A 27892-nucleotide genomic window follows, 5' to 3' on the forward strand; every position below is an offset into this window, starting at 1 on the left:
ACACAACTCATCCATAAAGGGAGACCGAAAGAATAAATTGACTATAACATATTCTTGGGAATAATAATTGCTTTTATAATTTTTATAGCAACTATTCAATGAAACAATATTAAGCACTTTCCTGATGTGCTGAGAGCGTTCAACACATTATCTCAATTTCAAGGATAAAAACAACCTTATGTGCTAGGTATACTAGTAATTTCTGAGTTTTCAGAGGAAGAAACTGAGGCTTAGAGAGTTTTCGTGACTTGTCCTAAGTCAGCAAGTTTTAGTAGTTGGTAGAGCAAAGATTTAAACTGGGTTTATCACATCCAAATAGCCACATTATGTCTATGTTAATCTATATCCAAATTTGCTGTCTTCCTCTAAGTTTACTAAGTGTTAATCTTATACATCTACATTAGAAACGTTTTTAGCATACTAAAACGTGCCCATGTTTTAAAAGAAATCAAAAGGTACAAAAAGATTTAAAATGAAAAGTAACAGTCCTTTACCCCAACTTCTCTATTCCTCAAAAGCAATTACTTCTAACTAGTTTGGTTTGTTAACTTTTTCTGATGGTTACTTCCATATCTTAAATAATATGCACATACCATTTTCTTGATTTATTAATTTGGGGCACTATCTATTGATTCTGATAGATTACAACTAATGTCACTCATCCTTTGTTGTTCTTCCTCTGTTATCTGCACAGAGTGAGGTCACTAGTATGAGTTCTTCAAATGTCACATCAATACTTCCAGCCATTTCCTGTTTAATAAACATGAAAAGTATCATGTGTTTTCCCACTTTAAAAAATAAAGTTCTTAGAGTTCCCTCTCTTACCTCCAAGTGTCCAAACTTGTGTTCATCTCCCTCTTTCTGTTAGTTGTACCTTTACTTTTACATTGTCAACAATGATAACATTTTTAGCCAACTCTGTAAACATTCGATCTAGGAAAGGCCTGAATGGTTGTGATTAAGATCGACTCCATCTACTGTTGAAGCCATAAAACTTCATTAGAAAAAAGAATGAGTAGTGAATGTAAAATGCAATTGAAAAAATGAATTAAAAAGACATAAAAAAGAATGAGTAAGAGAGGGGGAAAAACTTAATAAGGAGGACCTACTCTGAACCAGGCAATAGAGGCACATTAATGTATTTAAATGTTAATAGATGTAAAATAGGTTTTATGTTTGAACAATTTTGAAACATGTTGAGTTAGTGATACTCTCATATGACTTCAGAATCTCTCGGATTCTTTACTATGATGATGTACAATGCCATTCTCCTAAAGAGGATGTGTGCCTCAAACTTATTTGGCATTAAATCCACTTTTTTATTAGCAAGTCTTGGATCTAATTAATTTTCAATGCAAGATAGTATTTGGAAAACACAATTTTATCCTCCTTTTTAATTATTTTGCAATCTTTATTGGCTTCTGGTATCAGGATGATGCAGTTTTATAAAATTAACTAGAAAACTACTTCTTTTTTAATATTTTGGAAAAACATTTTATAGCATAGGAATTAACTGTTCCTTTAACAATTGAAAGAATGTTTTTAGACTTTTTAAGAAATACCTTGAAAAGTTTTGATTAGTTATGTCGCTTTTTTAAAATATGTTTTTATTGATTTTAGAGAAAGAGGGTATTGTATACTTGGATTTGTCATTTTTCTGTAGTATGTTTATCAGAAACTTGTATCATCGGAATTTTCAAAGAAATGGCTTTTGGATTCTGTTTCTTTGCTAACTGATTATTTTTTGGTTTTTGCTTTAATTATTTTCTTCCTTCTGTTTCCTTGAGGCATGCTTAAAACAATCTTTACCTAAATTCTTGACTTGTTGTCTTATAACTGTATGTTCTAGCTTAGTAATGAAAACAATATACTTTAACATGCAGCTTTGTTTATAACCCAAAAAGTTTGCCATGCTGCAGTAACAATGATGTTTTTCTAATTGTTTACAAATGCATCCTTGACTTCCTGTTCGCTTCAAAATTCCTATTTCTCTAAAAGAATGATTTAAAATATTCCTATGTGTGGATATTTCAATTTAAGCTTATCTTTTAATTTTCAGATTAATCCCATTTATAATGTGGGAGTGTAACCTATTCAATTTATCCTTTTGGAAATTTATTGAGGATTTAAGACCAGAAACCATAAAATATATGGTACATATAAAAATCACTGAGTTTTGTAACAGACAAAAAAAAATGACATAAGAAGTATCAATTTTTGAAACCTATATGGTTTTGTGAACCAATGTCATACCAATCAATTCAATTTAAAAAAAGAAGTGTCAACTTTGAAAAGGAGGGGTCAAATGATAACCATTCACAGGTATTCCCGTCACCTCCTGAGAAACATCTAGAGAGCCAGATGAACAAACTAAACCAGACTTTGGTAAAGAAGGCTAGTTATACCATAAACATTAAGCAAGTAACTATTTAGCTAAATCTGTTATACATAAAATGGAATGAAAAATCCTAAGTAACCTTTTTATAAAATAAAATAGAATAAAACATTCCAAATTATAATAACAACACCACTATGAGAACTTGAATGAGGAATAATTGATATATATATATATATATATATATATATATATATTTTAAAGATAACATTTTACTGAGGAACATACACCATATTCCTGATGAGAAGACTCAGCATTATAAGACTACTAGAGGCCTGATGCGTGAAATTTGTGCAAGGGGCCTGGCCCTCTCAGCAACAGCGGCTGCTTCAGCTTCGTCTGGAGGGTGGTCCAGAAGGTCGTCCGGAAGGTCGTCTGGAAGGTCATTCAGCCGTCCAGTCTAATTAGCATATTATGATTTTATTATTATAGATCAGTTTTCAAAGTTGATACGTTTTCCGTCATTTTTTTCTTGTATGTTACAAAACCCAGTAGTATATGTCATGCATCTATAGTTAAAATCTGTTTATGGCCCTGCCAGTGTGACTCAGTGGTTAAGCATCCACCCATGAACCAGAAGGTCATGGTTCAGTTCCAGGTCAGGGCATAGGACCGGGTTGCTGGCTCGATCCCCCAATCAATGATTCTCTCTTATCATTGATGTTTCTATTCCTCTCTTCCTCTCCCTACCTCTCTCTGAAATCAATAAAAACATTTTTTAAAAGTCTGCTAATGACATTCTGCTATTCAAATCACCCATCAACTCCCAACATTTTCAGGAAACCGCCAAATTCTTTGGCAAAGTGTGAGCTTTCAGGAGCTGGTCTCGGACAGTCTCCTCAGCTCCATCTTCCGCAACACCCCTAACTCAAATTATTCACCTGGATCCTCTGGCCACATTGTAATATGTGCAATTTCCTAAAGCTGCTGTTTGTACCTACTGCTATGTCTATCCACACCACACTTTTCCTGCTTCCTCCTTTCACCCTTTCACCCACCTCAGGGATTCTTAAACTTTATTGTGTCTATGAATCATGTGGGGATCTGGTTTAAAATACAGATGTGATTCAGTAGTTCTGAGGTGAGGCCTGAGATTCTGCACTTCTAATTAGCTCCTCGGAGCAGTAGCATCACATCCTTGGCAAGGACCTGCATGACTACTAGTCCTTTTTTTATATATACTTTTTGTTGTTGATAGTATTACAGATATCTCCCCCCCCCTCTTTTCCCAGGCCCTCCTTGGTCCCCCCCGCCACCATGTCTTCACTATCCCATTCCCTGTGTCCATGGGCTATGCAATCTATAATAATAAAAGCGTAATATGCTAATTATACCAGACATCCTTCTGGTCATCCTTCCAGACAACCTTCTGGACGAGCCAGGGCTGCAAGAGAAGCCCGGGCCCAGGTGCCAGGGGGAAGCCGGTGCCGGCAGCCAGGGGAAGGAAGGCCTACTCTTGCACGAATTTCGTGCATCAGGCCTCTAGTAAGTATATAAGTTCTTTGGGTTATCCCTTCTCGTCCCCCCCACCCCACATCAAGGTATGTCAGTCTGTTCCATGCCCCCATGATTCAGGTCTTATTTTGTTGGTCAATTCATTCTGTTCATTAGATTTCACAAATAAGTGAAATCATGTGATATTTGTCTTTCTCAGATTGGCTTATTTCCCTTAGGATAATATTTTCCAGGTCTATCTATGCTGTCCCAAAGGATAAGAGATCCCTCTTTTGTACAGCTTCATAGTACTACTCCTTCTTGACAGTCTAGTTCAGCCACCTCTAGCCAGCTCTCCCTGGATCTCACCCTCACAGCATCCCTATAGTACTATCTGCTGTGCTAGTGGAGACCTTGATGATAAAGACTCTCTTATCCGTTTATACTGTCTTATACATTACCTTACACATTGGACAAACTCAGTATTGAATAAATGAATGAACTAGTGACATGGGAAAAATAAACTCCATTTAGGAATTGAGAATAGGATTTTAAAAAGCACACTGGATGTAATTCTTCCTGAAATTTCTAAATTTTTTATTGAATTCACTTTAGAAAGAATTTGGCAATAAGAGAATGGAATGGAATGGAATGGAATGGAATGGAATGGAATGGAATGGAATGGAATGGAATGGAATGGAATGGAATTAGAAATTCAAATAGGTTAAGTGCTTTAAAGGTTTTATCAATCATTAGAAATTGTGAATATACTAAAAAAACACAACCAATAATGCAGAATAGTTTTCTGTTACCTAAGTCTCTAGGATATTTGGTGCACTATACAAACTACCTTTTTTTTCCAGAAAGATTCAATTTCAATTTAGATATGTATTTTATCTCGCAGCATTTCTACATAATCCTTTACTTTTGAATACTTCTTAGAGTCTATAAAGCATTTTAGCATATACATTTTTCCTATTAATTTTACATAACCTAAAAGATCAATATTTTTTCTGATTATCCGTGAATAACCTGAGAACATAAAAGGATTATACGAGTTAACCTGACTTGCAAAGGTCAGAGAATCAGGTTTTCTTTTTTTAAATATATTTTATTGATTTTTTACAGAGAGAGAGGGAGAGGGATAGAGAGTTAGGAACATCAACCAGCTGCCTCCTGCACACCTCCTACTGGGGATGTACCCACAACCAAGGTACTTGCCCTTGACCAGAATCAAACCTGGGACCCTTTAGTCTGAAGGCCGATACTCTATCCACTGAGCCAAACTGATTTGGCGAGAATCAGGTATTAACAGAGCAGGAGTCTTAGTTCATTGTTCATTCGCCTTATCTGGTTGAAACTTTCTCAAAGTCCCAGGACTGGCTAAAATGATTGACTTGTGAGTTAAAAAGTTTGGTAGCTCATACCTTGCAAATAATTCATAATGACAGTCGAGCTAACTGAGGCACACAGAGTCCCTACTGTCCTAGTGACCAGAGTATCACCCCACGGGAGATCTCAGAAGTTGTAAGTTAACAGGTTAGAGGATCTGGGCTACAGAAGTGAATGGTTTCCTAGACCACAAAAACCAACTACTTACTAGTTAAGCTGCGATTGCTAGATGGGCGCCCTGACTTCTTATCCTGTGATCTCTCCAGTGAGACCTGTCATTGACCACACTAAGTTGAAAACCAAGGCCTGTGAAGTTCAAGGTAGACTAAGCTGGGATGAAAACTGGTCTGAAGAACTCCAATAAAACACTCAAGTGCTCACATAATATAGCACATAAATTTTGGAATTATATATATCCAATGTTACCATGGCCTTACCTAATCCAACACAGCTAACTCTCAGATGTCATTTCCTCCCACTCCTCCTATTCTCACTCTGCTCCACTTCAGCCTACTTTCTGTTTCCCCAACACACCAAGCAACCCTATATAAAGTCTTTGCACTTCCTGAGTCCTCCGCTTGCAACATTCTGCCCTGTAGCACTTGATCCCTCACTCCCTCTTTGTTCAAACATTAGCCTTTTGAAGACCATTCCTTTTCTGATAATCCTCTCTAAAATAGCATGTGTGGTCCCTCTCTCTACCCCATTAACTTGGTTTATTTTTCTCAATAGCAATTATCGTCTCCTTAATATATATCTTCTTACTGATTTAGTCATTGTCTGCAAGGTCTAGAGCGTGTCAAACAATAGTTGTTATTCACCAATGTAACGAACCTAGGACAGAGTACACACCCAATGACAGAAAAAAATATCCCAGATTTGAGAGAGGCAGGACAGTAACTGGAGGTGTTGAAGGCTTCTTCTCTATTAAAAAACAATCAGTACATCCCTAAAAAAATGTGTTCATAAATGTCACAGACTAAAAGCTAATGAACTTTCTACCCAAAGTGACTCTTAATAGGAAGGCGCTATTAAGGTATTATTTACTATTAATTGGACTTTACTACCAAGGTCATTCAGGTGCATCTACACATAAGACCCTTTAATAAATTAAATTTTCTAACATTCAGCCTCCAACATCAGTAAAACTCCATCTTAGGTTTTACAGTGCTTTAGGCCAGGTCTGGCTTGGATTAAATCCATATTTTAAAAATCCAGGCATTGATTTATTTCATGCCTAAGGCCAATGTGATTGGAACATACTCCATGCTTCATAAACAAAATACTTTGGTGGTGAAAGATTCCAATTCCAAGACAGAAAAGTATTCAAGAGGCTGACAAGTGCATCTGTTTTGCTTTATTCAGAAACACACATTAAAAAACAACACCACCAACAACCACACCGCTTGCCAGAGCCCTGGCCACTTCGAAAGTGTGTAGTTTACTGCAGTTCTGCTTGTGATGACTGCTTGTTATTGTACACTTTGAAAGGGAGTCTTTGCTGTTCTCCATCTGGGCTTGGAATTCACAAAGTGCCACATCTGGGCTGGGACGTCACCTACACTCATGCCCACTTTACCCTACCAGAGGGAATCCAGTCCCTCTCATGGCAGGGGCTCCTTGACTCTTTGCCTTCATGAAAACATTCTACAGTCTCTAGAAATTTCCCAGACAGCCTGGGGTAACAGCTGTTGCTACTGTGCCCCCCACTTTTGCATTCTTCCTTCTGCCTGATATTTCCACACCTCCCTTCCTCCAACATCTAAGCTCAAGAAGAGAGATGAGGGTTGGAGAAGGCAGTTCCCACTTGTCTTATTTTCCAGTTGCTGTTATACACAGTATCACAAACTTGGCAGCTTAACACAACACAAATGTATTATCTTACAGCTCTGGAGCTCACAGTCTGAAGTCAGTTTCACTAGGCTACTGTCAAGGGGTCAGCAGGGCTGGTTCCTTCTCTGGAAGCCCTGAGAGGAGAATCTCTCCTTACCATTTCAGCTTCTAGTGGCCTCTTGTATTCCTTGGCTAGTGGCCACTTCTTCCTTGTCCAACATATGTATTTAGGAGCTCCAATCTCTGTGCCTATCATCATATTGCCTCCTCTTCTGACTGTAGTCTAATCTGCTTCTACCTCCTTCTTAAAGGATACTTCTGACTGCATTTAGGACCCATCCAGATTGTCCACGATACTTTCCCCATTTTAAGTTCTTAATCACATTTGCAAGGTCCCTTTTTCCATATAATGTAATATCCACAGGTTCCAGGAATTAAACATGGATATCTTTGGGGTCATTACTCACCCTCCCACATCATCATTCTCCACTGCCCTTCAACTTCCTTTTATATATTAACTAAATTTGACAAGGGACCCTGCTGAAATCTCAAATCCTAAGAAGAGATACCATTCAAACTTCTATTTAATCATTCACCATTTTATCCAACAAATATACAATAGGTACCCACTATACCACCAGAACTGTGTTGACATTTGAAGCAAACATTGTAAATGTATCTCTGCTCTCATAAAATTCACTGGACATTATCCCATTACTAAATAATGTAACACACACACACACACACACACACACACACACACACACACACACACACCCTGCTCTTTTCCCTGTAGATTTGCCCTTCCAAGTCCAGCCCTGCCCTCCTGGCCCTAAGCCAAGCAGCACTATCTTTCTGGGAGAATGGGGCAAGAACAGAATTCATTTTTACCATGTAGCATGATTAACTTATTAGCATGAAAAAACCTACTCAGATGATGTATTATTCTTTAGTTATTATGTTTACTTCACCTAAGCTGAAGTTGCATGGGAAACAATTGTAATGTCCTAGGCATGGGTTAAATTTGTGAAGGCCCCTAATCTCCTCTGAATAGGGATTAGTAACTGCATAAATATTGTGCAAGAAATCGCTGGTTCCTGAAGAGTAAAAGCTGCTTTTGCTGCAAAGTACTAAATAGCTACTCCGATGTGAACTGTTCATAGTATTCATCTTCACAGATAGGGGTCTGCTTCCACCTACTGGCTGGAGAACTTCACAGTCATCAGCACTACACAGGTAATTTCTACTTGGATTTTTGCATTTGTTTCTGATTTATAACCATCATGTCAGCTCCTGGCCACCTAGGCCTTCTTTACTTCAAAACCCACCACTCTCTCTAGTCTTAGCTTCTGGAGTGATGGATTAAGCTAGCCAGGGCGTGGTGTTATAAGCATTGTTCGGCAGCCACAGACATCCAAGAGGACATCTGAGCCCATGAAGGAATCTTACTTAATACACTTAGAGAGGCCTGAGGAAAATGAGTAGATGATCCAAGGAGGTAAGGGAAAGTTCAGCAGACAGTTGATTAGCAGTAGTTGAGGACAGGAGAATTCTGTGGCTCCCAAGACAATTTTGGGGTTGTGATTGGTCTTTGCTATGTTGTAGGCGGGAACAAACAACTTGAAAATTCTCTAGGAAAATTGGAATTTCCAGAAAAAATTATTTTTGTGTTCTATAGTGTTAAGAATGTATCATAAAACAGAGCTGATTGGGATTTCTATTACAGGAAGCCAAATGTGGTGCTATTCAAGAGGACACACATTTTTCCTTTTATGGATGAAAAGATATTATTCTGAGTTTGAGCCAAAAAGAACTAGAAAGAGTGAGGAAAATAATACATATATAATAAGAAATATATTAGAGAACTCTGTCATAAGTTCCTATTGAATTAGCATGAATATGGTCTATAATAAAATAAATGAAACAATAGTGAGTTTCCATTTTTCAACTAATTGCCCAAGAAAAAAATATATGGCTGATGAATATAAATTGAGAGGTGCTATATATATATATATTGAGGGCCTGTTATTGATAGAACCTTTCTGAAACACAAATTAAAAGTGGGTTTTGAAAAGCTGACACTCTTTAAATGAGTAATTTTGGCTCTACAGTAATAATCATAGATGTACTCAAACATTTGTATTAAAAAGATCTTCATTGCAGTGTTGTTTATGATTAGAAAAAAGTCTATTATGACAGCTGTGATGCCATGAGTGATTGTAATGTTTCTGACATCATGCTTGATCCTTGACCTTGAGAGATAGCAGAAAATGAAGGAGAGAGAAAAGAAAAAAGGGGAGAAGGGAAGAAATAATATAAGAAAATAGAAGCAATGCAACATTTCCTATCCCTTCTGTTTCCTAACAGCCTCGCGAGTTGGCATTTCAGGCCTTGGAAAGAGATTAAAGGTTAAAGCTTATGAATGGTTTAAATGAAATTTTGTGACACTCTTGGAAAAACCCCATTCTTCTTCTACTCCATCTCAACCATGGTACATACTTACATCCTGAAGTAATACTGTCTAATAAGGTAGAAACTAGCTACATGTGGCTACTTAACAATAAATTAAATAAAAAATTTAGTTCTGTGGTCATCCTAGCCACATTTGAAGTACTCGATAGCCACAGGTAGCTAGTTGCTACCGCATTTGAGAATGCACTTGTAGAACATTTTTATCATCACAGAAAGTGATGCTTTACACAACGTTGCGCAAGAGAGACAGCCTTGAGTAAATTTCTATGCCTTGTTGGGCAGCAGGAAAAATGTTCTCCTCCATTCTACTTTAGTCACTCCATTCTTTAGTCACTTTTTTTGTATTTGTCATCACCTAGAACAACTCCAAAATAATACATTTATGTTTTTTTTCTTCATTTCATTACTCCTGGTATCCCCTTCCTCCTAACTCATTGAATTTTCAATTTATTGGTCCCTCTATTTCCTCCCTATTCATTAATATATTTATTTCCAGTAAAAATAAAGTACACGGATTATTTAGGTGTTCTGGTAGATACTCTTTATTACCTTAAGGAATTTCTAGTCATAGTTTGCTAAGTGATTTAATGAAATTTGTCTGCATCTTTTGAAATGATTATATAAGTTTAAGATTTTTTTTTTCTTTTTATGCTAGTGATGGGGTGCATTACCTTAATTGACTTTTGAATCTTAAGTCATTCATTAATGATAAGAAATACTCACAGAAAACTAGAAATAGGAGGGAACTTCTTTAACCAACACCTACAAAAACCTACAGTTAGCATCATACTTAACTGTGAAAGACTGAAAACTTTCTCCTCTGTAAATGAGAATAAGGAAGAGATGGATGCCTGCTTTCACCACTTCTATTTTGGGGTATGATAGACTAGAAAGGACACTAGAGGTTCTAGTGCAACAAGGCATGGGTGTGGGGGAAAACATTCAAATTGCAAAGGAAGAAGGGCAACTGTCTTTATTTGCATACAAAATGGTATTATACACATTCCCTTACATTAAAGCACTACAAATCCTAAGAAATGTATTTTTTAAAATCCACTAAAACTACTAAGTGAACTTAGTAAGTTTGCAAGATTCAAATTCAATAAAGAAAAATTAGGTTTATTTCTACTTACTAGCATTAAACAGAAATTAAAATAATATAATTTATAATAGTATAAAAATATGAAATGAGTTAAGGATGGTTTCCTAGATTGTATTTCCCCTCGAGGAAGGAATAATCGGCTCTGAAAAATACTGTGAGTAGTTCAAGTCAGATGACAACCATTACATGTAGCATTTAGGTTATTTATGATGCAGGCAAGAGTAGTTTGAGTGGAGATTGGGGGCAAAAATTTGATTGAAGTGTACTTGGGAAAAAATGTGAATAAATTAATGGGAAACAATGACAATATATAAGCCTTTGAGAAGGTTTTGTTTCTTCTGTAAAAAATAATACAAGAAATAGTGCAATACCTAGAAGGGAATGAAATCAAAAGAAAGATTTTTGAAACATGAAAGTGATAGCATGTTTCTGTGCTAATGGAAAAATTTCTTTAGAAAATCAAAATGGACATCCTTGGGAGCACAAGGAGTGGAGGCAATATGGTGTACAAGTGGAGGTTGGCCTTGGCTAGAGCCTGGATAGGTCATGAAGGCACACATGTGGTACTGATTCACTAAATAGACAGATGTGGTGAAAAGAGCTCTTGGAAGTTTTATTCTTTGTTTTCATCAATGAAATAGTCATAGCTGAAGGTGGGGATAGGAACAATGACTTGGAGTTTTGAGGAAAGAGATGAAGCAAAGAAAATAGTTATTCAGAAAGCAAGATGACTTTGATAAGAAAAATGGAACATGATTTCTAGCTGCCAAAACAAAGGGCCCATTTCAGCTTCTTCATCATAAGTTTACAGTCAACATGGTGGAGGGTTTTTCTTCAATTACATTCATCAGCATGGATGGACAGAATAGTCTACAAGTTGGATTTAATCAAGGCTGTAGCTTTCTCAAACAATTATAATGATCCCAGGGTCACAAATGATTTGAAAAAATATATTGAAGAAAGTGATTACCATGACAATTAAATTTAATCCAGATGTGGAGGAAAATGAGGACATAAAATAAAAAACAGTGAAATCCCTGGAATAATCTATCAGTGGATTACAGATGCTGGTCAGTGGAAGCATTGTTGGATCTGTGGTACTACAGAGTATGAGCTGGAAGACAGTGATAATCCAATCCATGAAACTGATATGATGGAGAACTTGTAGTTTTGGGTGTGACAGGTCTAGGTTATGTCCATTGGAGTGATCAGAAGGAATATCATTGGAGAAGAAAAGGTTGAAAAATTAAGAAGCCCCAGAGTGATAAGGATTCTCTTCATGGTCATTGAAATCACCAACAATTATCATAGAAGTACTATTTTGAGAGACTGGCTTTGAGCCAAGAACTACAACTCTCATGGAATAAGTGACTTAAGGATTGGTAGATGATTCCAACAGAAGGATAAATGATAGTCTTTTGATGTGAATGATGGATTCTGAGGGAAGAGGGTGTGAAAGTGGAAATACAAATTGGAAACCAGTCCATCCGGTGTGGAGCAATGACACAGCATGGAGAATGGTGCAGCCCCCATTAATCATGGTAGCAGGAGAGCCAGCAACTCCAGGGAAAGTCCAGGTTTAAGTTAGAGCAACAGGTAAAGCAAAATAAATTCAGAGAAAAGGCTGAAGGAAAAGGTAATTCTACTGGTGCTTAAACATGAGTTCCATAAAGATCAAGAGAAGGATCTTGGTTTAGGATTGGTAGAGACAGGAGGTGAGGGGCAAAAACACAGATGTGCCTAGCTATATGGGGATTAGACAGTAACTAATGAGAGGGATTGCCGGGAGCCGGTCCATGCTTGCTGTTTCAAGGGACCTGGCATATATGGCATACTGTTCTTAATATGTTTGCTCACCTTCTTGGCACTATGTGTTTTAACTGAGGTCTCTGAGAAAGGTTGTTTCCCCACGTAGGGGGATTTTCCCCTGAAGTTAGGGAGGGAATAAAACCTCTTAACTAAGTGCCAGGCGGGTAATTAATCACTTTAACTATGAACAATCATGCTTAAGCTACATAATCTTTACTCCCTGGAATGGAGATAAGAAACGCCCTAACCTTTGGAATAGAGATTGATAGGATTGGAATCAACTGGCATAAATACAGATGTAACAAGACAGAACTTAGAAGACAGAACTTAGAAGACAGAACCAAGAGGCACAGAACCTAGACCAGAACCTACACAGAACCTAGAGACAGAACATGGCAAAAAGATCCTGGACAGAAACTGGCAACAGAACCTAGAGACAGAACCTAGCGAGAGAACATGGCAAAAGATCCTGGACTGAACCTGACTATAGAACATGGCAAGAGAACCTGACTAGAACCTGGCTGGAGAACCTGGACAGAACCTGGCTGGAGATCCAGACCAGAACTTCGCTGGAGATCCAGACCAGAACTTCGCTGGAGATCCAGACCAGAACTTGGCTGGAGATCCTGGCTAGAGATCCTGGCTAGGCTGCTGATCAACTGAACGCTGTCTCCGTGTCATTCCTTCTTCGCCGACTCCGTCCACACCTTTGGGGACCCCTGGACCCGCTGGGGTTGGACCCCAGCAAGGGATCATGGAACCCCTACCTTCTTTGGAGGGGACTAGCATATGGAGTTGGTCATAATAAGGTTAACCATGATGATGGTTGGGCGTAGTGTCAGTGAGTAGGGATATGTGGAGTTCTTTCAAGAAGTATTTAGTCTCCTGGGGCTTCCTCTTGACCATGGCCCAGGGAGGTAAGGTGGGCAGGCAGTGACAAATTTGTGTGAACCTGAAGGCACCCACCTGAGAACCTGGATTGAAAACTGCTGAAAAAACACTGGGCACATATCTTAGACTTTTATTTTTGTTTGATATAAATTAATCGCTTTAAATATTTATAGTGCTGTACACAAATTTCATAGAATGACACTCATTAGATATTAAGAATCGAATCTATAATGTACCAGGCACGGTGTAAATGTCTGTACACACATTATTTAATTCTACCCCAAGCATTGTCTTCCTACTTTATAGATGAGAATATTGATAAGCAGAAAACTTAAATAACCTATGTAAGTCCATATAGCTAGCAAGTATCAGAGACAAATTGGCAACAAAATTTATCAGATTTCAAAGAACATGACATGTCATCAGAACTGTAATGATTATCTCTGAAGTAAATATTAATGGATTTCTAAAGCAAACTTTGCAATTCTCCTGACCCAGAGATGTTAGCATAATATTGAAAGAACTGTTGCAACTCCTTTTCTCCAACCAACTATACTCTTTCACAAGTCGCACAAGCAGTCTCACTACTTCCACAGTCATGGCAGAGAAAAGGTCATGAAAAATGATCTTTGACCTCTGGAAACACTCCAGCATTTCGCCAGATAGCCATAGTTTAGGGCGTATAAAGGTTCGCAGTTAATATGTCCTATTTACCTTCTGGGATGTACCTTGAGGAACAAAAATTTGCAGAGAAAAGCAGTAGCATGGGAACACCTAAACTATATTCCTACTCTGAATGAAAAGAAAATCCACAAAAAAACAACTGAAAATGTTCTCTATCTCTGCTACAGTGGTTCTGAAAATTTGGCATTACATAAAAATGAACTGAAGTCTTATTTTTTTTAAAAAAAATGCATAAAAAGCATAATCTTTGCTCAATTCAATCAGAATGCCCTGGGCGTGAGCTTGGCCTGCCATATAGATTCTGATTCAGCAGAAGACTATTGGGGAGCTGGGACCTAATCTCCCAGTTTCCCTTATTTGAGAAGGTAAGAATTTCCCAAACTGCCTAGCCGGTGTTGCTCAGTGGTTGAGCATCAACCTATGAGCCAGGAGATCACAGTTCGATTCCCCTGCAAGGGCACATGCCCGGGTTGTGGGCTCAGTCCCCAGGATGGGGCATGCAGGAGGCAGCCAATCAATGAATCTCTCTCATCATTGATGTTTCTGTATCTCACTCCCTCTCCTTTCCTCTCTAAAATCAATAAAAATATATTTAATTAAAAATAATAATTTTCCAAACCCCTCTCGCTCTCCACACCCTTTGATTTTTCACATGATTCCAAACTTTCAAGAATAAACCAGGATCCAACTAATCTATCAAATAGCCAATATATAGAACTTAAATATTGCAGCAGTTGTTTCAAAATTGTCCTTCAGAAGTGATAAGGGATAACAATGTTTTCATATATACATCCTCACATTGCTACATATTTATGTCTGTGTATATGTGTATTGCTCTTTATAATAGTCAAATATGTAATAGCTATTAATGTATTCTCTATATAATAGCTATATGTAATAGTTACACATATAATATAACAAATATACATATTTTTTCATGTGAGATTTAAATCAGTATATCTCCAGAACAGATCCCAATGTCTGAGGTATCCTAGGGAGTCAAAAATGTCTGACTTAGTGATTAAATGAATGAGTGATGAAACTTAACCCCTCCAAAAGAAAATTTTCAATTGGTTCAAGCTCCTCTCTTCTCTAAAGCCAAGTCAATAGAAGAAATCTATGTAAACTTTCTTTCTTCAGGCTTTGATGTAATCTATCATGAAGTGAAGTCTTGACTTTTATAATTTTTTAAAATTTTGTCACTTGGAAGACCTACCTTTTAATAAATTGGTTATTTACTATTTCATATGAGACATCCCGTTTCCATCCATATCATCTTAGAACTTCCCCCAAATATCAAGCAAAAGAGTTTACTCTAGTCCTGGCCGGTGGCTGAATCGGTTGGAGCATCATTCCATATACCAAAAGGTTGCTGGTTTGATTCCCAGGCAGGGCACATACATAGACTGTGGGTTTGATCCTCAATCAGGGCACGTGTGGGAGGCAACAGATCAATGTTTCTCTCTCTCCCTTCCAAAAAAAAAAAAAAAAAAAAAAAAGGTGTGTTTTATCCTTTGAATGCTAAAGTAACCTGTCGACTTTTTTTTTTTAAAGGCCTTGAACTGTTTTCTATTTGGAAGGGTTTTATAGTCTGTCTCATTTGTATAGTTAAAGAAAAAATCTTAAGGAAACAAGCTTAATTAACTCAACAAAGTTATTCTCAGAAATAAAGCATAATAAATGAGCTTTTACAGAATTTATAAATTCTGACAAATATAATCTTTAAAATACAGGAGTCTGGAACAGACTCTTAGAATAGCTAGTTAATTTTCTTCTATCTGCCTAGGACAATGACCTGATGGTTAATCATCATTGCACTGATAAAAAAGAAAAGCCAACTAGCTATTTAAAAACAGACTTTAACAACAGTTAAAGGGATGGACTTCTTGCTGCTGCTGTAGGATTCTAAGTTCAGGTAAGAGCCTTTGAGCTTCTCTAATTTCAAAATTTTTTACTATGTGAGAAAATTCCACAAATTTCAAGGACAAAATACAGGGTGTCCCCAAAAATTTATACACACACTTTGAATAATTATAAAGGAAATGTTTGTTAAAATACACTTCATTTTTAAATATTGAGCAATCAGCTGTTAAAGTGTGTATACATTTTGGGGAGGACATCCTGTATTTTGATGGACATGGTAAATATTACACACTTTATTCCTGTGACTGCTAAATACTTATGTTCAAAACCCTTAAAACCTATTAAATATCCCTTCTGGAAATAGATGAGCCTCTGGTTTATATACTCTTAAAAATAAAATACAGAAAATCAGGTATAATTTAAATATAAAGTTTGAAAATCTGTTCCCATTACTTTCTAGAGAACTGGAATTTCAAGTGTGAAAATGGGACTCAGGTTGCCTTCTCAAAATATGTTACAAGTTAATTATTCTGACTAACTCTGTACAATTATTAGACCTAACCCCTATTTCTTTGATTCAGTCTTAACTGTATATAATGTAGGGTGGAGAGTTAGTTGACAAACATCAAGAAATGGAAAGTGTCCCAGAGTCACTTACCGACCTCTTGTTTCCTCTTTTCCACTCGAGTTTAACTCAAGGTGAAAGAAAAAGAAAGGTTTTCCAGATAATTCTATCTCTGATTAAAAGGGGAAATAATTTTCAATATTAAAATATTGAAATGTGTTTTAATAAACACTTCCTTTATAATTATTCTAAGGACCCAATAAATGTTAGTTCCTTCTCTCATTCAGGAAGGCGGATATTTAATAAGACAATTGTTTTTGTCAAAGTAAGGTGGAAGATGGGGGAAGTCCCCTCATAAAAGGGCTGAGAAGTTAGTCAATGTTGTTTCCCATTTTTTCTCCTTAGTTTCACAGGTACATGGAGGAAGTTGGGCCACTGGCTTGCACAGATGTTTTATGATCCCTCAGGTAGTAAAAGCTTTACAGAGATAAGCAGAGACTGGTGAGAGTCTGCCCTCTACTCCACCCCAATCAAATTGGGCAGAACTGGGCTGTTCCTCTCAGGGAGGAAAGAGTTGCAATGCTATATCTGAATGCCTGTGCTCCTATCTTTTAAACATAAAAACCGTTTATATATCATTTGTTTGCAACTCTCAGGGGGAAAAATATATGTCCACAGAAAACTATGTTAAATGTCTCCAAGTCAGGCTTAAAGCCAAGCCCATATTGATTGGCCAAATTTCTAATTGCTTTGTAGTTACTTATTACAACTTAATCAGTCTAAGAAATGGGGGTAAAGTTGCTTGCTTTTCCAACTTTTTTTCTGGATATTTTGCCCAATATCTAGGAAAGAAGTATGGACTGAAATGCAGGAAGAGTAATGACTGTTTTACAGGGTATATGCTCCAGGGAGCAACAGTGTGGGAGAAGTTATTTCAATGGGGAGTAACTGGGAACATATCTAAGAGAGGAAACTTGGGGCAGAATTAAAATCAAGAGATGAAGAAGAACCTCACAGGTTCAGAGGAAACATATAGGGGGCTGAGAGTTTTTGTTCTAGGGACAGTGGTTTCATGTGGCTGAAGATGCTTGTGGGGGGGATATTTGGGAAATAAGACTAAAAGTAAGGGTTGGGTCTAGTTTGTGAAGTATCTCAAATAGAAAGCACAAATTTTATTTTTTATGGTACAGGGATCCTCTGAAAGACTTTGATGACACGTATCACATGCATAGGGTATTAAAAAGGCCAAGAGACAGGATAATCATAATGTAATCAATTGCAAAAAGCAAGGCTGAAAGTGGTGAGATAATAGTTTACAAGAATATTTGTTCAGTAACCAAGAATCAACATAGAAACCTAACGCTAAAAGGCGACTACCCATTTTTCAAATCATTCATAGAGATTTGCAATGATAGAATTAAGCAATAAAACTTTATTTTCTAACATTTATATGCTGAGAGGAGATACAAGAAGAGGTATTGATGAAAAAAATGACATAATATTTATCAAAAGGCTGCTTATGACTTTGGGGCCACCCAACTATAGAGTTTATCCTCACTCCACTCCACTCAGTAATTGCACAGGAGCACATGGAAAAAGTGGAATAATAACAGATTAACACAGATGTACAGAGGTGTGAGTTTCTGCAGTCATGCCTGTGTTATTCACATATATAAAAGTGGTAATATTTTCATCCTGCCAGTGTGTCTCAGTGTGTGAGCATCCACCTATGAACCAGGAGGTTACTGTTCAATTCCCAGTAAGGGAACATGCTTGGGTTGTGGGTTTGATCCCCAGTAGGGGGCGTGCAGAAGGCAACCAATCAATGATTCTCATTATTGATGTCTCTATCTCTCCCTCTCCCTTCCTCTCTAAAATCAAATATATATATTTTTAAGTGACAATATTTTCAGATAGTGATCATTTCTATATTTATACATTATTCAATAAATATACATTATATATTCATGATATTTATGTATTTATAATGTAGGGAATCCTTGTTGAATAAATTAATAAAATATATAGGTGATCCTCATTATTTGTAGATTCTGGGTTTACAAATTGGCCTCATCACTAAAATTTATTTGTAACCCCCAAATCAGTACTGCACAGAGTGACAAAAAAAAAAATTGAGTTGTCCAACACACATGTCCCCAGCTGAGGGAAACAAACATGCGGTTCTTCCTTCTGTTTCAGCTCTCATGCTATAATCAGGTAGCGTTTTCATAGACTATTAGTGCCATATTTCTCTGCTTTCTGTTGGTGATTCTGCTGTTAAAACAGCTCCCAAGCACAATGCTGAAGTGCTGTTTAGTGTTCCAAATGCAAGAAGGCTCTGGTGGCTGATGTATGTATGTTATATATGCTTCATGGATTTTAAAATGTTTGTTCATCTAATCTAGTGTGTAATTCTATATTATCTTATATGTTTGTTGTTTTAATTTATTTCCATAAATTTATCTTTTAACTAAATTATAATCTCCCCAAAGCTAGGACTCTGTTTTGTATGTGTGTGCCAACATTCACCTAGCCCAGTGCTCAGACATAATGAATTGGGCCCTGAATGAATCAGTGGTTTATGGATTGATGGTGACCTAGTGGCTTTCCTGATTTCTGAATTGTATATTGTTAAAGTAAAATAAGTTACACTCTTTCTTCCTGAATAGGTCATTGTTTTGAACAAAACATCTGGGACAATTGGAAATAGTCACATAATATCTGGAGTTCAACGATGGACCCAAATCAAGATTTGAATAAGACAACAGAGGCACAACCATCAAGGAAAGGAAAAAGTAAATGCTGCGATGGATTCAAGGTGGAATGAGTTTCATGTTTTCAAACTAAAATAAGTGGAAGGGAGATTTTTTCCTTTAAATAAAAGGCAACCAGTCTTTAAAAAAGAACATTATACTTCAAATTAGTTTTCAACTGAAGCATAATTGAAATATTAAAAGAGTTATCCATATCTTGATTTAAATCAGTTTTAAATCTGAAAAATATATTTGGTAATGTTCCCGATGGCTAAGAGTTTATTAATGTTAAATATTTAGAGATAATTTGATATGTTTTTTTGGTTGATGGGCCAAAAGATATTTGTAAATGTGATTAAAATAAAATTGTTGGATAATGGATATGTAAAAATAGTCTATAATTGACCTATAAGCAGAGAAATTACTCAGTGTTGTGAATTACTTTGTAATCTTGACTTTTTAGAGGCCAGCATTTTTTATTTTGATAACTTACATATTGTCTGATGGGAAAGAGATCTGCAATAACAATTGAAAAACCTGGCCTAGTGTCTGACTTAAGAAAGCCATTGAATTTTTCCATGTGTAAGTTAGTAAAAGTAATAATCTTGCTTTTGTCACAAAACTGTGAGGCATTAAATAATATAGACCATATTAGGGGTTTTCATGAAAAAGTACTCCTTGAAGTTACCAAGACTCAGAGACACTGAATATTTGCCTCATGTCATCTAACTAGTAAATTGAAAACCCTTGAACCCAAGTCAAAGCCTTTAAACCCCATTAGGGAAGTTGTGGGGGAATAAAAAATCACAGCTGACTTTTTACTCCTAGTTTAGTTTTCCTAAGTCAAATTTGTTGTCTTATCAAGCTGAGATGGAGGTGGACACGGAAGGCTGGGGAGAATGGGGAAGAAAAGAGATCTTGCTTGGGGCGATGGGCACACAGTGCAGTGTGAAGACGTTTTGTTGAATGTACACTTGAGACCTGTAAGGTTTTTGTAGACCAAGATCATCCCAATAAATTCAATTTTTAAAAAAGACCACAGAGATCGTTCTCAGTTCCAGTCATGTTGTATAAGGTCTATTTTAACTTTGTCCAGGGAACATGACTTTTGTTTGTTTTTAGAAATTGCTGGTAAAGTCTGTTCTGATGAAATATTTGAATAATATTTAAGCAGAATGGCAGTCACAAGGAAAAAGTATTGGTTAATGCAATTGTATTACATTCTTCTGCCTGGGGGTAATATGCTATGCTAGATTATTTTTGCTTTTAAATATTGAGGGTTACAGTGGTTTTATTTGCACATGCATAGCAAAGCAACAACACACTGGCTGAAGCAAATAAACAGAGTGGTCCCTTGTGGTATTTGGAGAAAAGTTAGCAAGTTAGCTCTAGCAGGTTTGCACAGTGGATAGAGCATTGGCCTACTAACTGAAGGGTCCCGGGTTCAATTCCAGTCAAGGGCACGTGCCTCGGTTGCAGGCTCCCAGCCCTGGTCTGGGTGCATGTGGGACGCAATCAATCGATGTGTCTCTCTCACATCAATGTTTCTCTCTCCCTCTCCCTTCCACTGTCTCAAAAAATCAATAGAAAGGTATCCTCAGGTGAGGATTTTTTTAAAAAGTTAGCAAATTAGCAGTGTGTATAAAGTTAATTGCAGACCAATAATGAAGATCAGAGAAGCAAAAGTAACAATAAGAGCTAAAAATTTATGGAACACTTACTATATGCCAGGCACTATTCTAGTGTTTTACTTAAATTTATTTACTTCTTGGATTTCTACCATAATTTCTTACCCCAATTCTGTCAGCCAGATGCTATTATCTCCCTAATACAGATGAAATATATATATATATATATATATATATATATATATATATATATCTTATTAAATTGTTTACTCACATAGAAGTGATCTGTACATTTTAATGCTATATATATAATGTTGCTATATGAATATAACATAATTTATTTCTCTATGGGCATTTAGATTGTTTTCAGGGATTTTATATTATAAATAATATTCTCATGCATATCTCCTGGTATACCCATAGTTTTTCTTGCGATTACCTTTGACTGAAATTGAAAGTATGTAAAATATTCAATTTTACAAGATAATGCTAAATTGCTATTTAAGTGGTCACGCTAATTTACATGATTATACGGAATTTATAAGAGAAAATCAGGATACATGTTCATTCCAGCACTTAGCATCATTAGACTTCTTGATATTTTGCCATGTAAATGATTATTTTCCTAATTTCTTTTCAGATAATTTTATTGTTAGTGCATAGAAATGCAACTGATTTGTATAAAAATGCAACTTTTTTAGTGTTGATTTTGTATTCTACGTCTTTACTGAATGAATTTATTTGTTTTTGTTTGTGGAGTCTTTAAAGTTTTCTACATATAGAAAACAGGGACAATTTTACTTCTTCTCTTATGAACTGTCTACATTTTATTTATTTTTCTTCCTAAGTTTTTCTGGTTAGAACTTCCAGAACTCACTCTGTTGAATAGAAGAGGACAGAATTGTCATACCTGCATTTTCAGTATTTTACCATTGAGTATGATGTCAACTATGTGCTTTTCATATATGGCTTTTATTATGTGGTGGTACTTTCTTCTGTTCCTAATTTGTTGAGTGTTTTTATCATGAAAGGGTGTTGAATTCTGTCCACTGCTTTTCTGCACCTGTTACTATGATCACACGGTTTTATCTTTCATTTTGTTAATGTGATACTCTGATTGATTTTCATATGAACCAGATGTGCATTCCAGGTATAAATTCCACTTGGCCAAAGTGTATGATCTTCTTAATGTGTTATTGGATTTTGTTTGCTAGTATTTTGTTGAAGATTTTTGCATTAATATTCATCAGGGATATTGATCTGTAGGTTTCTTTTTGATCTGTGTGATGTCTTTCTGGTTTTAATAAGAGGGTAATATGGCATGATGGAATGAATTTGAAAGTGTTCCATCCTCTTTGATTCTTTGGAAGAGTTTGAGAAGGATTAGCATTAATCTTCCTTTACATGTTTGATAGGATCTCCAGTAAAGCCATCTAGTGGTGGGCTTTCTTTGTTGGAAGTTTTCTTTTTATTACTGCTTCAATCTCCTCACTAGATTTAAATATATTCAGGCTTTTTATTTTTTCACTACAGGCCCTATGCATGAAATTTGTGCAAGGGGCTTGGCCTCGCAGCCACGGTGGCTTGCCTTGTCTCTTGCAGCCCCAGCTTGGTCCGGAAGGATGTCCGGAAGGTCATTCGGCTATCTGGTAATTAGCATATTATGCTTTTATTATTATAGATGATTCAATCTTGGTAAGTTGTATATTTCTAGTAACTTATTCATTTTTTAAGATTAGCCAGTTTTTTAGCATGTAATTGTTCATAGTAGTTTCATAATTTCTTTTATTTCTGTGACATCATTTGTAATGTTTCCTCTTTCATTTGTAATGTTAGCTATTTAAATCTCTCTTTTTCTTAATCTTGCTAAGGGTTTATCAATTTTGTTGATCTCTTTAAAAATCTAAGTCTTACTTTCATTAATTGCTTTATATCCCCTTTTTTATTTACCTCTAATCTTTATTATTTCCTTCCTTCTGATAACTTTGGATTTAGTTTATTTTTCTTTTTGAGGTGTAGGATTAGGTTGTTGATATGAGATCTTTACTTTCCCCTTTGAATTTTCCCCTTAGTCCTGCTTTTCCTATATCCCAGGTTTAATTTGTTGTATTTTCATTTTCTTTTCAAGTACTTCCAAAATTCTCTTGTGGTTCATTCTTTGATCCATAGGTTAAAAGTGTGTTGTTAATTTCCACATATTTGTGGATTTTCCTGACTTCCTCCTGCTATTGATTTCTAGTTTTATTCCATTGTGATCAGAAAAGATACATTATATTATTTCAATCTTATTAAATTTTTAAGACTGTTTTGTGATCTAATATGCGGTCTCTCGTGGAGAATGTTTCATTTGCACTTGAGAAAAATGTATATTCTGCTGCTGCTTGGTAGAGTGTTTTGTATATATCTAAGTTCAATTAGGTCCAATGGCTTATGGTGTTGTTCAAGTCCAATGTTTCCTTATGATTTTTTGTCTGGTTGTTCCTATTGAAAATAGGGTATGAATCTCTTACTCTTATTGTGTTTCCATTTCTATCTTTAGTTCTGTCAGTGTTTGCTTCATCTATTTGGGTATTCTAATGTGAGGTGTATGTATATTTATAGTTGTTATAACGTCCTAATAAATTCACCCTTTATTATTATACTAGTGGCCCAGTGCAAGAAATTCATGCATGGGATGGGGGGGAGGAGAAGGGTGTCCCTCAGCCTGGCCTGCACCCTCTCCAATCTGGGACTCCTCGGGGGATGTCCGACTGCCAGTTTAGGCCCGATCCCTGTGGAATCGGGCTTTAGCTGGCAGTCGGACATCCCTCTCACAATCTGGGACCTCTGGCTGCCGGCCATGCTTGCCCCCAACAGCCCCCTTGCTGGCCTGCTCACCCCCAACTGCCCCCCACTGCCAGCCTGCTCACCCCAACTGCCTCCCACCAGCCTGCTCACCCCCAACTGCTCCCCACTGCCATCCTAATCACCCCCAACTGCCCCCCACTGCTGGCCTCTCACCCCCAACTGTGCTCCCCTGCTGGCCTGATCACCCCCAACTGGAGCCCCCTGCTAGAGTGCTCACCCTCAACTGCCCTCCCCTCCTGGCCTGCCCTTAACTACCTCTGAGTTGGCCCTGCCACCATGGCTTTGTCCAGAAGGACGTCCAGAAGGTCTCTCAGTCTAATTAACATATTACCCTTTTATTAGTATAGATAATGTTCTTCTTTTTCTCTTGTGATGGTTTTTTTCTTAAAATATATTTTTTGATATAACTATTGCTACCCCTATTCTCTTTAGGTTCTTATTTACATAGAATATATTTTCCCACTTATTCAGGCAGCTATAAAAAAAAATACAATGGCTCAAGTAACAAATACTTATTTCTTATAGTTCTGGAGGCTGAGAAGTATATGATCAATGTGCTGGCAATGGTCCACTATTTTTTCTTTATTGATTAAGGTATTACATATGTGTCCTTATCCCCTCATTGTCCCTCCAACTCCCACTCATGCTGTCACCCCTCTGGTGTCTGTGTCCATTGGTTAGGCTTATATGCATGCATACAAGTCCTTTGGTTAATCTCTCCCCCACCCTCCCCTAACTTCCCTCTGAGGTTTGATGATCTGATCTATGCTTCTATGTCTCTGGTTCTGTTTTTGTTATCAGTTTATGTTGTTCATTATATTCCACAAATGAATGAGATCATGTGATATTTACCTTTCTCTGACTGGCTTATTTCACTTAGCATAATGCTCTCCAGTTCTTTCCATGCTGTTGCAAATGGTAAGAATTCCTTGTTTTTTACAACAGCATAGTATTCCATTGTATAGATCAGCCGTGGGCAAACTACGGCCAGCGGGCCGGATCCGGCCCATTTGAAATGAATAAAACTAAAAAAAAAAAAAAAAGACCGTACCCTTTTATGTAATGATGTTTACTTTGAATTTATATTAGTTCACACAAACACTCCATCCATGCTTTTGTTCCTGCCCCTCCGGTCCAGTTTAAGAACCCATTGTGGCCCTCAAGTCAAAAAGTTTGCCCACCCCTGGTGTAGATGGTATATCTACACAATGGTCCACTTCTTTATTCATAGATAGGTATCTTCTCATTGTGTCTTTATATGTTGGAAAAATAGCATGAAAGCTCTCTGGGGCGCTCTCTCTCTCTCTCTCTCTCTCTCTCTCTCTCTCTCTCTCTCTTTAATTCTCACCTGAGGATATGTTTTTATTAATTTTAGAGAGAGAGGAAGGAAGGGAGAGAAACAGAGCATAAGATTAGAAAGGTAAAAAGGAGTATTTGTGGGGAGAAGATATTCAGTGGGGGAGACCAGGTTATTGAGGGTGCTAGAGGCCATTGGAAAGACTAGAAATTCCTCTGACTGGGGTGGAAGGAAATGGAGTGTTGGCATGATCTAATTTTCAGTTAGGAAGACTTTTTCTAGATACCGTGTTGAGAAGAGGAATTTCTCACTCCAATTTCTCATCTGTAGATGAGAACAGATGCAGAAAGATCTATTAGGAGGCTAATGCAATAATCCATGCTAGACAGGGTGGTATCTACCACTGGTAGTATAGGAGGTAATGAGAAGGACTTGTCTAAGTCAGCATGACCCGCTCTAACAGAATACTGTAGGCTCAGTGGCTTAGACAATTTAAATTGACTTCTCACAGTTCTTGGGATTGGAAGTCTGAGATCAGAGTATCAACATGGCTGGGTTCTGGTGAGAAAAACCCACTTTCTGATTTTCAGATGGTTATCTTTTGGGGGGGTCTTTACATGGCAAGGGAAGAGAGAGAAGCAATCTCTAATAAGGACAATAATCTTATCATGAGAGTTCCAAATGATAAGGAGATTATGGTTTCAACATATGAACTGAATGGGGGATAAAAACATGTAATCCATAACAAGATTAGATTTTCATACTAGAAGCAAAAGAAACTTACTTAAGAGTATGAATATGGACTGTAAGAAGGATGAACCAATAAAATTTGTTAACATGTAATTGAAAATAAAACATCTACAATCTCTGAGGTTAAAAATACTTTTAAAATATTAAATATACTTCTTTGTTTCCTTCATTTTAATTTGTATTTATCCAATAATAGTGGTGTTTAACAAATGAAAACTTTCCACTTTTTCATCTGGCTTTCCTGGTAGTGCTATGTTTGAGAACATGTAGCCTTTATCCTCAAAGTTGGCCTATGCTATTCATTTTGGGAATAATAGCTTATCATCATAGCCATCTCAGACCATTATCTAGTTTCTTATCAATCAGTTCATGACATTAATTTAAAAATCTGATGTTGTAATCATGTTAGAAAATGATGCTTTATTAGTATAGTGATGCTAACATTATACTGAAAAAAGACTAAGAAGTACCAGTTGGTACAGAGGAAAGGAAGGTATGTTTTTTATGATAAAATAATGTTTTAAGTAAAGAGGAAAGGCTATTGTAATTAACATATAAACGTGTAGTTCTGTGAGTAAGCATTTTTCCTTTCCCTTCTGCTTTTTCTTAGGTGTTCTTGGCAGCCCTCTCATTCACCTTTATTTCTAGGGCACTAAGTGGAGCCATTATGAAAAGTTCCATCACCCAAATAGAAAGGAGATTTGACATAACATCTTCTGTTGCTGGCTTCATTGATGGAAGCTTTGAAATTGGTAATTTTTATTTCTCTTTCGATTATTACTTAGTAACCAGGTTTGCAGAGGTAAAAACTTTTCATATATGCACTTCACCACTGGTTTTCAATCACAGATAAATTTGCCCCTCGAGCCAGTTTGGCAACATCTGGAGACATTTTGGGTTGTCATAGCTGAGGGGGGAGGGGTTGCCAATGGCATCTTGCAGTAAAAGTTAGGAATGCTACTGAACATCCTACAGTGCACAGAGCAGCCCCAACATTGACATCCATCCCAGAATGTCAACAGTACAGAGGTTGAAAAGCCCTGATCTACACGATCTCATTACTTACAAACAAGTACTTTTCAGGGTTTTACCTTCCCTCTCTCAAGATTCCCTAATGGAAAAAAAAGTTGTTTTTTTTTTTTTTTCATTGGAGAGAGAATTATTTTTTGATTATTTGAGGAGGGAAGAACAGCTTTAGAAGAACCTCTGTTAAGTTTCTACTGTTTAACTGAGTATAAAATTTGGGGTTAAAAGTCTTTTTTCAGTCCTTTGTTTTGTTGTCTTCCTTTTGATTTGGATTTCTCTCATAGTAAAGGGTTTCATATAATTATTGAACACTATATTATTTATTTTATAAATTAGAGCTCATTGCCTCTGCCCATTTTTCCTTTTTTTCTCACTGTTTATAACTTAAAAGGACTTTAAAGTTATGTCTGTTGTATAGATTACAAATATTTTCTACAATTTGTTGTTTATCTTTTAACTTTAAAATGTCTACAATAATAAAAGCATAATATGCTAATTAGACCAGACGTCTTTCCGGACATCCTTCCAGACGACATTCAGGACGAAGCCAGGGCTGCGAGGGCAGCAGCGGGCGAGGCCCAAGGCAGAGGCAGCCACCATGGCCGCAGGTGGGGGCCAAGGCAGCAGCTGCAGTGGCGGTGGCCAAGACCCTTGCACAAATTTTGTGCATCAGGCCTACAATATTTAAATATTGAGTAAAAAATAATTCTATGAAGGAAGACACATCTATCTTTTTGTTATGAATTCTGACTTTTCATGATCCAGAGGATATTATACCCAAAATATCCTTCACTCTCACCTCCCTGGTTTAGTAACACCATCTAGAATGTTAATATTAGTCTGTTGGTCTAATTTATTGTATGTCTCTTTAAATTCCAATTTACTGTATGTCTCTTTTTATTGCAGAATTGATTCTTAATATTTTAGTTAAGCCTTGTAGCTGTTTAACAGCACTTATTTTGAGTTGGATATAAGTTTTACTGGTTTCTCTGCTTAATAATGTTTCTCGACTCTTATGACTTCAAATCTCATGTTTATTTTTTTCTGAAGATTATTTTCATGAAGTTATACTTTCCAGAAATATTTGAACACATGACATTTTCTGAGGCCTTGCTTGTTGGAAAATGTATTTATTTTACTATCATATTCAA

The 27892-nt window shown here is 36.7% G+C and overlaps 1 protein-coding gene across 2 annotated transcripts in view; it reads left to right on the plus strand.

The window, feature by feature from the left end:
* Positions 1-15775: 15775 nt before the first annotated feature.
* Positions 15776-27892, plus strand: part of LOC132227358 (solute carrier organic anion transporter family member 1B3-like) — a 42827-nt gene continuing 30710 nt past the window's right edge. Inside the window, exons 1-4 of one of the 2 annotated variants that reach the window (XM_059682338.1) lie at positions 15882-15927; positions 16728-16853; positions 19110-19258; positions 26326-26467. In XM_059682338.1, the coding sequence (XP_059538321.1) occupies positions 19175-19258; positions 26326-26467 (226 nt within the window). In that variant the 5' untranslated portion in view covers positions 15882-15927; positions 16728-16853; positions 19110-19174. Of the gene's footprint in view, positions 15928-16727; positions 16854-19109; positions 19259-26325; positions 26468-27892 lie in introns of both variants that reach the window. The other variant, XM_059682337.1, reaches the window with a different exon arrangement.

The sequence above is a fragment of the Myotis daubentonii genome, chromosome 2 (assembly GCF_963259705.1).
Source record: "Myotis daubentonii chromosome 2, mMyoDau2.1, whole genome shotgun sequence".
NCBI classification, from domain to species: domain Eukaryota; kingdom Metazoa; phylum Chordata; class Mammalia; order Chiroptera; family Vespertilionidae; genus Myotis; species Myotis daubentonii.